Source organism: Terrapene carolina, unplaced genomic scaffold (genome assembly GCF_002925995.2).
Source record: "Terrapene carolina triunguis isolate 2854851 unplaced genomic scaffold, T_m_triunguis-2.0 Scaffold130, whole genome shotgun sequence".
Classification (NCBI taxonomy): domain Eukaryota; kingdom Metazoa; phylum Chordata; order Testudines; family Emydidae; genus Terrapene; species Terrapene triunguis.
In genome coordinates this window covers 18449604-18463752 of record NW_020664481.1, presented here as the reverse complement: position 1 = coordinate 18463752, position 14149 = coordinate 18449604, and the positions used below count along the sequence as shown (strand labels likewise).

At 45.0% G+C, this 14149-nt stretch overlaps 1 protein-coding gene across 6 annotated transcripts in view; it reads left to right on the top strand.

Annotated features, from left to right (window-relative positions):
* EYA2 (EYA transcriptional coactivator and phosphatase 2) overlaps positions 1-14149 on the top strand; it is a 152660-nt gene that overhangs the window by 118782 nt on the left and 19729 nt on the right. For all 6 annotated transcript variants that reach the window (XM_024204433.2, XM_024204436.2, XM_024204432.2 and 3 more), the window contains 2 exons: positions 1780-1869; positions 13953-14011. In XM_024204433.2, the coding sequence (XP_024060201.1) occupies positions 1780-1869; positions 13953-14011 (149 nt within the window). The remainder of the gene's footprint in view (positions 1-1779; positions 1870-13952; positions 14012-14149) is intronic.

Here is a 14149-nt window from a genome sequence, read left to right as displayed (position 1 = left end):
AAACAAAATTGGGGAACTAGGAGGATGAAAGTTATAACAGTGCCACTGGAGGCACAGTTCTGCTGTAGTTGAACTCAGTGGAGGTTTTGCCACTGGTTTCATTGGTGGCAGGATCAGGGCATGGGATATGTACGTTTATGTGGACTTCTTGATAACTCTCTGTGTGTAATTTTCACTGATATAGATTTGTTTTGTAAAAGCTGGAGGCGTCGTGACCTGTGGCTAGGGAACTTGAGCCTTTCCTCTGTAAAGCACTTTGAGATCTGCAGATGAAAGTGTTATACAAAAGTTAAGCATTACTGTTAGTGGTAGTACTGATATTTGAAGATATCAGAAAAAAAAACCATCTTAGGGTTGGTCAAACTGGAGTATGCAGTGTCTGAGGCATATTGTGTAAACACACAGCATAACAAGTCTGGTTTACACATGTGTTTTTATAGTTAGACCAGTACAGACCGTAGTGTGGATGCAGTTATACCAATAGAAAGATGCTTTCTATATGGGAATAACTCTACCCGGAAGCACACTTACATTGATATAACTGTGTCTGCACTAGGGGGTTTAACTATACTGGGATAGTTAAAGTAGTACAACTGTTGTGTGTAGATGAGACCTAAAAGAAACACTTAGTCTGTTCACCAGATCCCCACTACAGTTGGTGGGCATTTCAAGAATAGAACTAAGAATATATCTTCACTTCAGAGTTAACCTTGGCTTTTACCATGTTTTAGCCCCCCCTTCCCTTCTTTCTCCCCGTTCTCACACACACACAAACCTTTTACTCGGGTTTGGAGGTGCCTTGACCTGGCTGGAGGTGTGAGTTAAAACCCAGGCTACACTTTAAGTCAGGCTAGACCTCACCCACTTTGTAGTGAGGATGCAGGCTAAATCACTCAAGTGCAGAAAGTCCTCCAGTGTCCTTCCCACAATTCCCCCAAAGGACAAACAAGTTCTCCCACACAATTGACTGGGAAAGAATCTTAGAGCATCTCAGCAAAGAACCATGGGATATACCCCCAGACACACCTGAGTAAACGTAGAAACAGTGAGGACATTTTGTTGATTGAATGATGTGACTATGCCCTGCAGAGAAAGGAGTCTGAGGCCTTGGCTACACTCGCGGATTCACAGCACTGCCGCGGCAGCGCTGTGAAGCGCGAGTGTAGTCGCGCCGCCAGCGCTGCGAGAGCTCTCTCGCAGCACTGCAAGTACTCCACCTCTCCGAGGGGAATAGCTTGCAGCGCTGCAGGCACTGATTACACTGGCGCTTTACAGCGCTGCACTCGCTGTGCTCGGGGGGGTGTTTTTTCACACCCCTGAGCTCAGCAAGTGCAGCGTTGTGAATTGCCAGTGTAGCCCAGGCCTCACTTTATGGTTAGAGCAGGGGAGCTGGAAGTCAGAACTCCTGGGTTCTGTTCACTGACTTATTTGACCTTAGATAAGTCACATTAACAAGTAAAATGAGGAGCAATACTGACCTCCCATGTGAGCCTGGAAGCTTAAAGTTTTTAAAGCTTCCTGTTGTCCTCATCTGAAATGTGCTAAGTGCAGGGTGTTAATGTTCAAAGGGAGCTGCACGCATCACCGGAGGACAGAGTTCAACCATATACCAGATTAAAATTCCAGGGTAGAAACCTATGATCAATATATTTGAGAAGTAAATGACATTAATGGCTGCATGAGTAGGACAGGTCCCAAATTCACTCCTAATAGCCAGAAATCAGGGGAAGAGGATGATTAAAATCACTAAAGACCACACCCATTTTTTCTTTCGAACAGGACACCACCACGTCTGTGCGGATAGGTCTTATGATGGAAGAAATGATCTTCAACCTTGCAGATACACATCTGTTCTTTAATGACCTGGAGGTATGTAACTGCATATTTTATTTAACATCTTCCTATTTAATCATCTGCATCTGGTTTAGAAACCCTTGGTTTTCTGCTCCTGAAACTTTCATTACTGACCCAAAGAAGTGGGCCTAAGATGGCTTATGGGAAGCATACCTTGCCACATCTCTCTGACAACTTTGCTTTGCTAAAGCTTTAAAAAAACAACAACAGAGTAACAGTGATGTCTATTGGTAGTTTTACTAAATGTAATAACGAGGACAATGTTGTTTGTCCTTCTGAAATTTGCTATTTAATAATTTCATTAACTACATTAGCACAGATCTTATGGGTTAGTTCTGAACCAGTACAGAAGCTGTTGAAATGGTCTCTGTTCCTCTACAAGCTCTATTCTGCACACACACAAGGTAAAATGAAGAGCTCCTGACTGTCAAACTCATGGCACGAATGAGAGCATGTGTGCATCTTTGCACTAACGCCAGAAAGTCTTCCCCAACTGAGGAAATGCCAGCTGTGATGATGAAGCATTAGGTAAAAATATACCATCATTGATGTAAAACACACCAAAGGCCATTTAGAACATGTGCTGAAGTTCAAGAAAAGATAGCATATGTACAGCTGAGCAACTAGCTATGGAGTGTTGATGAAAAGCTTTTTGAGCTTGTAACCAGCCCATCATAAGGAATGGGTCTAAATGAGTTACATAATAATTTTGTCCAGGGTTTTCTAAGGCTGGACAACATTTCCTTGAAAGGAATGAGTTAGAATTCTCTTCAGATGCTTTGGGCACAATACACTCAGGAAATTGCTTGGAATGGTCTAGGGGAAAAGACATCAGTTCTGTGCCTGCATCCGATAGGCAGAGATCCCTCCTCAGTCTGTTTATTCATTTGGAAAAGTAAGAATTTAACTGTTCCAGAGCCTGCCTGAAATGGGCCCCAGGAGGGCTTTTAATTCCTTTGTCCTTCACTTCTCAGCTGTATTGAATTGCTATGTGGGTTACAAGGAGTTAAAACTTTCCTAGTACTGCTCTTTATAGAAATTGGGACTTCACTTGCTAAGAATTTTCATTTCCCTTTAAAGACAAATGGTCTGTAGCACCTGAACTGACATTTCCTTCCTCTCCCAGCTTTCCAAAGAAGTGTTTAGTGATGGGGATACATAAAGTGTGAAGTGAAAATCTTTCATGGAGAAAAAGAGGAAGAAACTATTTAAGGCACTAAATTAAAAGTGATAATATTTAGCACATACCCAACACTCTTCATCCGAGGTGGGTAGATGGTGTTAACTCCATTTCACATGTGTGGAAACTGAGGCAGGGGGAAGCGATTTGTCCAAGCTTACACTGCAGCAGCACCATGCTCATTCCACTAGACCTGTACCAGAGCTGTGTAAGATTAAAACTTGCACCTCATTACATTTGAGAACATTTCCCCCCTTGTTTTACTTATCTTTTAAGACCTGAATTCAGTTGATGGCTTGCCAAGCACCTCAGAGCAGGGTGAGGGATGTCACTGCCTCCACAGTTACAAATGTCAGTGAGGATTTCAGCTGCTGCAAGCAGAACAGAATCCTTAGCTCAGGTCTTGGCAGGTGAAAAATTCTTAAATTCACCTATAACTACTGGAAGGAGGTTTATTTAAAGTGACCCAGGATTTGAGATTTCCAGTCTTAGCTTCTGGTGCCTTAATGAAGGGCTATCACAAAAACTTCTAGAATTGGTCTGTAGTCCTTGCAAGACCTGATGCACTGTGTGACCTAGTGGGTAAGTCTCTGCCCCTCTCTGCCTCAGTTTTCCCATCTGTAAATGGAGATGATGATGATGATGACAGCACCCTTCTACCTCAGATAGGTACTGTGAGTAATTAATTAATATCGCCATAGCCCCTGTGAAGGTGGAGAGGACTACGTAAGTGTTAAGATTACATCTACGCTATGGAGACGATACCACCGTTGCTATGCTGGCATAGCCCTGTAGTGTAGACACAGCCGTACGCCAACAGAAGGGTGTAGGAATACCACCTCCCCGAAAGAAGTTAATTGTGTTGACAGAACGCCACTCCCATCAACATAGCTGTGTCTACACGGGGGGGTTATGTTGGCATAGCTACCTCAGTCAGGGGTGTGTATTTTTACACGCCACTGACTGATATAGCTATGTCAATATAACTTTTCAGTGTAGACCAGGCCTAAGTAAAATCATTCCCTGGAGTACTGTTCTGTCACTGTTAAGTCTGTCCACATTAGTCACAACCTGTTGGCTCCAGGTTAAATTCACAAAGAGTAAAGTATTCTGTTGTTCTTTTTGTCACTCTACATGCTGATGCATAAATCTCAAAAAGGTCCGATTTGGTATGAAGAAATTCACAAAGACTCCAGCTGCTTCCTTCTCCAAACAGTCCAAGCCCACTGGAGCAGCAAACCTGTGCTGTTAAAAACCTTCAGCTTGATTCTTGGGCGTGTGGGGTAATTTTATGTTATCTGAGCCAGTTTGGCACATCCGTAGCAAAGTTGTGTGAGTATGGGATACAGGTGTACTGGTGAAAAGAAATGATTGTACTGATTTCTATAGCACTTGTCAGTCTGACTGCTTTATTTCAGAAATGTAACACACAAGAACAACAAAATAAAAAAACTGAATAAATGGGTCCTGCATCATGGCTTTGATGGACCTGACAGTGGGAGTGAATAGCAGTACAAGAGCCTTCAGCAGAGAAGGTCTGACTGCAGGACATGAATTGTTCAGAACCCAGTTCTGAGAACAGTTACCCCCAGCTAACCTTAATTACCCAAAGAGGATTTGAGGTGAGAGACAGGCTTATCAGACAGCTTCGAAGATTGTTGTCAACAAATATCAGTAGTACAGCTGGTTGGAAAGCAGTAGGTGTTTTCCATGGAATTTTATTTTCTTCCCATAACTTTTTTGCAGAATTTTCCCAGTTTTCTAAATGAAAACATCCTCAGTTTTTTGGGGGGGAAGAGGGAGCATTAGACTTTTCATTGAAAAACTGAAATTTTCAGAAGAAATGAAAACTTTCCACAAAAATGTTTGCCTTGCCCTACTCCCGTCCCCCCAAGAAAGCAACACAAAAATGTCAACTGTCTTTATTCACTAGCCATGCTGCTCCTGCATCTTAGATGATAAATTAATGACTTCCAGGCCAGAGTATTCGCAGAGTGATAGCTGAGGATTGTGTGGGCACCAACTGTTGGGCTTGAAAGAGATACAATGAACAATATTCTATTAAAAAAGAGACAGGCAGAAAAACAAGCATAGAGACTGATTCAGTTTTAGATCTACTGAGATTACAATATACAGCAGCACCATCAAGTGGCATAATGGTGACCTAAGCAGGGCTCAGTAAGCTAAATCCAGACTGTGGTACAATGCTGAAACTGCCCATGGAGCTGCCCTGCATTCAGGCATATACAGAAGAAAGGCAAAGTGAGAGCTTGTATTAGGAACAAAAAAACTGCAGGGAGGTGAATGTGATGTCTGATACTGTTAAACCCCAGAGCAAGAGAACTTGTGTTCAGGCCAGTCATTTTAAGCACAGCTGCCGTCATTTCTGCACAGCTGAAAAGGCCAGAGGAACTGAAACTAACCATTTATTTGAGCCAGCCCTAAGGCAAACAAAGAAACTGAGGGAGCTCATTAGTGGTAGTACAATGTCCACAAAGAGCATCTATTTATTTCCAGGAAGGCAATGGCACAGCAAAGCTTCTGACTGCCCTATTTTCCCTGCAGTCAGCTGCAGGACTTGCATATGGATGTTGTACTGGAACCACAGATATTATCAGATCACAGAGAGAGAGAATTCAGACTAGTGTGCTGTATACACTCACCCCATCCTCTTTCCTGGCAAGGTGAGTTTGTTAGAACAGTGGTTCCCAGCTGTTGGTGAATATACCTGTAATAGCCACTCCAGGCTTTTTTGATGCTGGGTACATTCCTTGTCTCCCATTATCCCCTTGCACGAAGGTCCCCTCCGTCTACAACCTTCCTGCCTAGCTTTATATTGAACTAGCAGTTCAAGCTGCTGAGCCTCCACATGCTGCTGTTGTGCTCACCTTCCAAACAATTGCACACATGATATGCTATAGCTGTTGAGTCTATTCTCACACATTCAGGCATGGAGGCTGGAGTGCTCCAAGCTCTGCAGGTTCTACCATCTGCAGCTGAACACGAGATAGGCAGTATCTGGGGGTTTGGAGTGGGCTCAGGGCTGGGGCAGGGAGTTTGGGTGCAGGTGTGGGTGCGGGGTCTGGGAGGGAGTTTGGGTGCAGGAGGGGGCTTTGGGCTGGGGTAGGGGGTTGGGGTGCAGGAAGGGGGTGCGGGGTGTAGGCTCCGGCTGGGAGGCACTTACCTCGGATGGCTCCTGGTCAGGATCCCTGCCTACCCTGGCTCCGCGCTGCTCTGCTCCCCGAAGTGGCCGGCCTGTCCGGCCCCTAGGCAGAGGGGCCAGGCTGCTCTGCAAGGTGCACGCTGCCCGTGCCTACAGGCGCCACAGGCACCGCTCCCACAGCTCCCATTGGCCACAGTACCTGGCCAATAGGAGCTGCGGAGCCAGCGCTGGGGGCGGGGGCAGCACGCAGAGATTCCCTGAATGCCCCTCGCCTAGGGGCCGCAGGAGCACATTGGTGAGCCAGTGCTTGTGGCTCCAGCCCTGGGGGTGGGGTGGGGGGCACTGAGGCTTGGGGACCGGTGTCCGACTCGGGGTGTGGAGACTTGCCACAGGCCGGATGAAAAGGAGCAGCGGGCTGCATCCGGCCCATGGGCCTGTGGGGCCCCCCTTAGCCTGAGGCCCTGGGCTGCAGCCCCTAAAGCCCCTGCATTAATCCAGCCCTGCCCAGGAGGAATAGGAGCTAGTGAGTTAGACACTGGTTAACATCCATTTTATGAGCTTCCCTCAAATGAAGGTTTTTGTTTGTGTGTTTTTGTTTTATTCAGTTACAGCTTAGTACCCATACACTGTGTATGGAATGCTTGTCTCTAACCCAAAGGCATTAGAAAGGAAATTTTGCCCCGACATATAATTTTGCATTTCAATTATGGCATTCTTCCAGGATGGTGATCACTTTAAAAGAAATGCCCGAAGACCAAGATTAGATTGTTTGAATTAGACTGCGAAATCCTGTGATTCCAAGGGCTGTCTAAAGCAGCACGCTGTATAAAGTAACCACTTTATGATTCACACACAGCACTCCTGGAACTAGAATTGGGTGTGACTGTCATTTGCATAGTCATTTCCATTATCAGCAGGTTTTCACTAATGTTGATGCACTAACAACCATTAACAAGGCACAATAGAAGATTAATTTAAATTTTATTAGAACACTGGCTCTTTGTGGCAACTAATCCCTGTGACAGCATAAAATGAATCTTTTAAATGGCAGGCAGTTGATATATTTGTGTCCATGCTTGATAAGGTCCCAATTCATTGCTTACCTTACCAAGAAAAGACTGTTAAGTGAGGTTTATTTAAAAATAAATAAAATGACAGCAAAGACCAGCTGGCAATTTGAGGGTTAAAGCAGCAGGAAGAGGATAAGATACCCCCTGCTATTGATAGTGTATTTTATGTTACAGTAGCACCCAGCGGCTCCAAGTGAGATCAAGGCCCGTTTATGTTAGGCACTGTATAAACACTTCCCTGCCCTGAAGAGTTTATAATCTAAGTAGACGTGGCAATCACAGGAAAAGTTTTATCCCCATTCAATAGATGGGGAACTGTTTATGCTGTAAGCTGCAGTTTTCAGGGCTGCAGTGGAAGCTGAGGGTGCTGGCTATAGGTGATAGCGTGTCACCTATTAAAGCACTCCCAGAGGATGCATGATGAGAGAAAAACATTTGTGAAGCATTGCAGTGAGGCTGAAAACTTTCCACAGCCCAATTAGCACTTGTGTAGATCATCTGCAACCAGATTAGGATGCGGCTTCCTATCATAGCAAAACAGTTAATTCACAGTTTGAATCAGATGTCTGGGGGAGGACGCCTTCTGCTCACACCATAGCTAGTCTGCTCCTAGACGAGAATGACTGCTTGGCTGATACACAATTGTGTGACATTCTAAGTTAAACATTTTGACAAAGCTGGAGGGAACGGCAGTGTTGTCCTCTTAGGGGATGTGCTGCCAGCTTGTCTAAGGAAATACTAAGCAGTCTAATTTTTCTGTAATGCTCTCACGTGAAAAATGAACAAAGCCAAGAGGGCCTTTTGGGGAGATTTTAGGGAGATATTACTGCAAAAATAATTCATCCGGTTTTTTTATTAGCTGCAAACAGCTCAAGAGTTTAAGTGGTCTGAAGCCATCGAACTTCCACTGTTCTACCGTAGAGGAGCTGAATTCTTAGCATTTTGCCTGTGGAACTTGGACTTTGCTGGCTGAGCTGAGCATATGACAGTGGCAGTGGAACAAAAGCATTGACCCATCAGGAGGGTCCCAAAGACAAAAATCCCAGAACTCCATCACCCTTGGAGAGAGAAGTTACTCAAAGGCTCTGCCAATAGCTGTTTCTAGAGCCTGATTTAATAGCTGCACCAACTGGATACAGTATACAGCTCTCTATAGGCAGCCAGGGCACAGCTGTTCCATCTTTCTCTGCTCTTATCTTTGCCTGTGCCATGGACAAGCAGAACACACGCTCTCCCCTGCTTGCCTCATGCAAGGGTAGCCTGTTAACCAGGGCCCTGTTGTTATAACTAGTCCTTTTTATATGCCTTTGGCAGTTTTCCAAAGGGCAGCGGGGAGGTCTGTGTCCTGGATTCAGTCTATAACTTATTTGTGTCTGAGTGTGTACCCTCGTGCCATTGCTTTGACAAGGAGTGGCCAACCTGTATATGTGCAGGAAAGAGCACCAGCAGTAGCATTCAGGCAGCCTGACTCAAGCCATCCTCACTTGGTTGGCAACCTACTTAAATAAGCCAAATCACCATGAGATTGACGGACAGCCAGCCCAATGCATGGCCCTGAGTAAAGGGAGCTGGTCAAAGTATCACCAATCATCCGACCAACTTGGTGACAGGAGGAACTTGAACCTAGAGCAGGGGTGGGCAAACTTTTTGGCCTGAGGGTCACATCGGGTTTCCGAAATTGTATGGAGGGCCGGTTAGGGGAGGCTGTGCCTCCCCAAACAGCCAGGTGTGTCTCGGCCCCCCACCCCCTATCTGACCCCCCCCTGCTTCTCACCCCCTGATGGCCCCCCTGGGACTCCTGCCCCATCCAATCCCCCCGTTCCCTGTCCCCTGACAGCCCCCCCAGGACTCCTGCCCCATCCAACTCCCCGCTCCCCTTCCCCTGACCGTCCCAGGACCTGCCCGCTGACTGCCCCCTGCCGCCCCATCCAACCCCCCCTCTCCTTCCTGACTGCCCCCCCCCGGGACCCCTGCCCCCATTCAACCCCCCTGTTCCTGCCCTCTGACTGCCCTGACCCCGACCCACACCCTGAACTCCCCTGCCCTCTAACCAACCCCCCCGCACCGGTGGCTGGCGGCGTTACAGCCATGCTGCCCAGAGCAGCAGGACAGGCAGCCGTGCCACCCGGCTGGAGCCCGCCACGCCACCGCACAGCCCAGAGCACTGGGTCAGGCCGTGGCTCTGCAGCTGTGCTGCCGGAATAGCATTTTCTTACAAGCCTTCGTATCAGTAACTGCTACCACTAGCACATTCCTACGGGGAGCAGTTTAATACTCTGCACCGGCAGGCGCTCGCAGCCCCGCCGTCCGGAGCATTGTGCGGTGGCGCAGTGAGCTGAGGCTGCGGGGGAGGTGGAACAGCAGGGGAGGGGCCGGGGGCTAACCTCCTGGGCCAGGAGCTCAGGGGCCAGGCAGGAGGGTCCCACGGGCTGGATGTGGCCCGCGGGTCGTAGTTTTCCCACCTCTGACCTAGAGCCTTCCCCTGATCACGGTCTGCCGACTGCCTCCTTGTTGCACACAATTATACAACTCACTGTAGATTAGCCAACTCTTGGCTTGAGTAATTTAAAAAGTGGGATTTATTTCTTTGTCCTGGGCAGCAAGATTTAGTGCTGTGTGTGAACCATAACAGAGGACCCAGGACCTCAAGAGGGCTCTCCAAGGTGCAGCGTTCCCATCATACATGGTGACACAAATGTCACCTCAATCGGGACCCGTTGTCAGTGAAATCCAGATGCAGTCACACAAGGCCCAGATTTTTAGAAGTGTGTGCACAAATGCGTGTGTGCTTTTGCATGGTTAGCTTACACACTCAAGGAGTGTTGTTGCCCAAATGACTGGTTAGATTTTTTTGCAGTGTTGTAGCCATGTTGGTCCCAGGATGTTAGAGAAACTACGTGGGTGCAATATCTTTTATTGGACCAACTTATGTTAGTGAAAGAGTCAAGCTTTCAAGCTACACTGAGCTCTTTTTCATGTCTTCAGACCTGTAGATCAAAAGCTTGTCTCTTCCCTCTACAGAAGTTGGTTCAATAAAAGATATTACCTCACCCACATTGTCTCTCTGCTTAGATGTGTAACTGATCATCTGCATACGCAGTTATTGTGATGCACACAAATTAGGTGCCTGGGTTTATATGCCTGCAGTCTAAAAATGCAGGCGACACAGAATATTATGTATATATAGGCCTCATATAGCATTTTACCTCTTCAAATCACTGCAAACACATGAACTAATTCTCACACCCCCATTGAGAGGCAAGTATTATCCATTCTCCATTTTATTAGATGGAAGAGCAGAGAGGATAAATGACTTGTTCAAGGCAATATAACAAGGCAGGAGCAGAATTAGAACTCGGGTGTCTTCGGCTTCAAGTTCCATGCTTATTTCACTAGACCAGGGGTCGGCAACCTTTCAGAAGTGATGTGCCGAGTCGTCATTTATTCACTCTAATTTAAGGTTTCGCGTGCTAGTAATACATTTTAATGTTTTTAGACGGTCTCTTTCTATAAGTCTATAATATATAACTAAACTATTGTTGTGTGTAAAGCAAATAAGGTTTTTAAAATGTTTAAGAAGCTTCATTTAAAATTAAATTAAAATGCAGAGCCCCCCGACCAGTGGCCAGGACCCAGGCAGTGTGAGTGCCACTGAAAATCAGCTTGCGTGCCGCCTTTGGCACGGATGCCATAGGTTGCCTACCCCTGCACTAGACCCTGCTGGCTCCCTATGCATCTCTATCTAGAAAGATATGCATCCCTCTCTTACACATTTGTTTGGTGGGCAGTCTAGAAAAGCAAAACAGAAAAACATGCAAGTGTCAGAGAGATTAGTACAGTGTTTATAAACCTACCTTTTGGAGCCATCCCTGGGGGCTAAGCATTCTGAGTGTTGTTCAGTGGCTCTATTGCTACAGTGAAGGATAGCTGTTTGTTTAACCAAGGATAGCCTAAATATCACCTGTTGTAGTCTACGCATACATGAGAGGTCTTTGGCTGTTTTACCTGGGAGAACTGCATCTTTACAGTACTTACTGAGGAAACACTAAGGGGCACATCATGATGTCAATTGTAAGGGCATGTGCACCCTCAAGATGCTCAGAGTTCTGGTTTATTTTGGTTAAGAAAGTAAGTCTGGATCCTCCTCCAAACCTCTTGAGCACAGGCTGTTTCCTGTTATTTTAGCTTGTCTGTATCAGGTCCCACCTGGATGCAGAAGTAAATAAAAGAATGGTCCAAACATTTCAGAACTTTAGAAAAAGTTCGGTTCTCAGGGGCTCATTATGGTGGTTGGGGCCTTTATATTTCCTGAATCAGGTATAGCCTGTGTGCACCGCACTAATCATGTAGCTCTATGAGATCCCAGAGTATCATTTTAAAAAAGCCAACAGATGTGAAAATTAAGGTTCGGAAATGTCCTCATTGCTGATTTTCATTCAAACAATCTGGATCTTCTGTTCAGCTGCCCAGATATTCCTGTCCTACTTCCCCTCTCACTAAGGTCTCTAGTAAATTCTGTGAGAATGAAAAATTAGTCTGGTAACCAAGTAGTAAAGCACGGTCTACATTCTTGCCTTGTTCAGCTTCTCTGTGTTTTACCCAGTAACATGATAGGGTCGGCTGGTGGACTATGAGGTAGCGTCTCACCAAGTGTCATGGTATTTTATTAAGTCAGAAATGTGATAGCTACTGTTGTCACACTTCAGTGTACAGAACAATTCATTCGTAAATGAGAAAAGCAGATCCCCCACAAATACCTTTCCCCTTACATAATGCACAGCATAATGCACAGCACAATGCAACTGAAGCTGAGTGGGCTGTGACAATATTATTCCAGCGTGGCTTTCACAGCTCACAACCACTGTTGGGAATGTTTTTTTAATTTTAGAATGGGGGCGTGTGCCAGCAGAGATCTGTTATTAATTTATTTTCTCAGCTCTCATTTGTAGAGTCGGCACTCACTTAAAACACTGGCCTCAATTATAAAGCAGGGAACAGAGGAGATGGGAACCCATTGGATTAGATACTTTAGAAACCCCTACTCAGCAAAAGTCAGGACTTGTATCATAAGGGATCCAGCATTATACCATAAGGGAAGCAGCATTAATACATCTCTGACATGATGGTTCTTGAAATTTTGGGGCTACATTTTCAAAGGAAAGTGTGTGCACAAAATTATATGTACTTCCATCGCATTACAACCCTCAAGTGCATTTGCAGCTCAGGAAACTCTGCCTTCCTAGATAGGGACGGTGGGTAGAATTTTCAAAAGCACTTGAGCAATTTAATCATTTTTGAAAATGGGCCTAAGTTCTACTTTCAAAATGGCCTCAGTCACTTAAGTGATTTTGAAATTTTTACCCAATCTGCAGAAATGTAGGATTTGTGAACAGAACTGTCTCACATGCATTTCTGAAGGCACGTTTGTGATGTCCTCCCTTTGGAAATCTAGCCACAAGATTTTTTGTGTGTTGGTGGAAGGGGTGGATTTAAATAGAAAATCCTTGGCTGTGTAAAGAGACTACTACAAGCTTCATAGTGTAGATAACAAAGAGTGACTAGTGAAGCAGATAAACCCACATTAAGTATTATGGATATTGCTTAGAGTTCCCGTCCACTTCTGTAATTCAGTGGAAGATCAGCCAAAAAAAACAGAACAATATCTGCTGACTTCCAAGGGCCTTTGCAACATACATTGTCCTTTCCCTGCAAGAGTCAAAGAAGAGAGAGAGAAAAAGGCTCCCTAACTTTCTTCCCATCCCCTTTTTAATCACGTCAAGTCAGAGAAAGAAACCATAGAAATAACATTTCTTGAGATTTTGAGGTAAAGCCTTCACCACTCAAACAATGAAGAATTTAGATGATACGATCTAGAGTACATATTTCATGCTCCAAGTGCATAATCTATTCAGTTTAAATTTCCTGTGTGGTGATTTCCTTATTACTTATGTGTATTATTTCTTAACTTTGTCTGTGGAATGGGGATCTGACAGGGTCCCTTCTCTTGGTGGATGGACAGGAGAGGGTAAAGCCCCAGCAAGCACTGGGGAAACACTATAGGAGCAAGACAGGTCTCAGACAGGAAATTTCTGTGGAAAGACCTAGAAAAAGGGGGTTTCTTCTTTAAATTAAGCCTGAATATTCTTATTGGTACAGTAATGCTCTTTAACGGGGAAGGCTGCTGATTCTGATACCACACACAATGCATGTAAACTACTAATGTTTCTCTGTTTTACTGGTTAAGAGACAGATAAGTTCCTTTGCATCAGCTTTACACATTTCTGTATGAAGAGGAAGCACTTTCACCTTAATGTGCAATTGAAGAACTATTGTGATCTCAGACAATTCTTGCTTAGGCACAGTAATTCTATTCATGTTGTGGCCAAGCAGCATCTGAAACTGGATTGTAATCTAATCAATTGACTGGAATTTGTTGAGAGTATTAGCAATACAGGGGGACCTGATTTCACCTTAATATCTGTCCTTAATGTGTTTTTCATTTCATGATACTTAGTCCTGCCATGAGTGCAGGAACTGGACTAGATGACCTCTCGAGATCCCTTCCAGTCCTATGATTCCATGATTATTCTATGATAAAATTCTTCCTTCAAATTTGTTATTCCAAGGCAATATCATTTCCTGATTCATTTGGGTTTTTTTGTTTTTGTTTGTTTATGCTTTGCAGGATTGTGACCAAATACACATAGACGACGTATCATCCGATGACAATGGACAAGATCTAAGGTAGGTAATCTCTGGACTGGAACCTCCATCTCAAACAGTCCACAATTCCTTAGAAATGGCTTGAGAATGAGCAATGGTATAATATAAATAACATTTTTGATCTTGCTGTTTTCCCCTTCCATATTCCTTGCATTCATC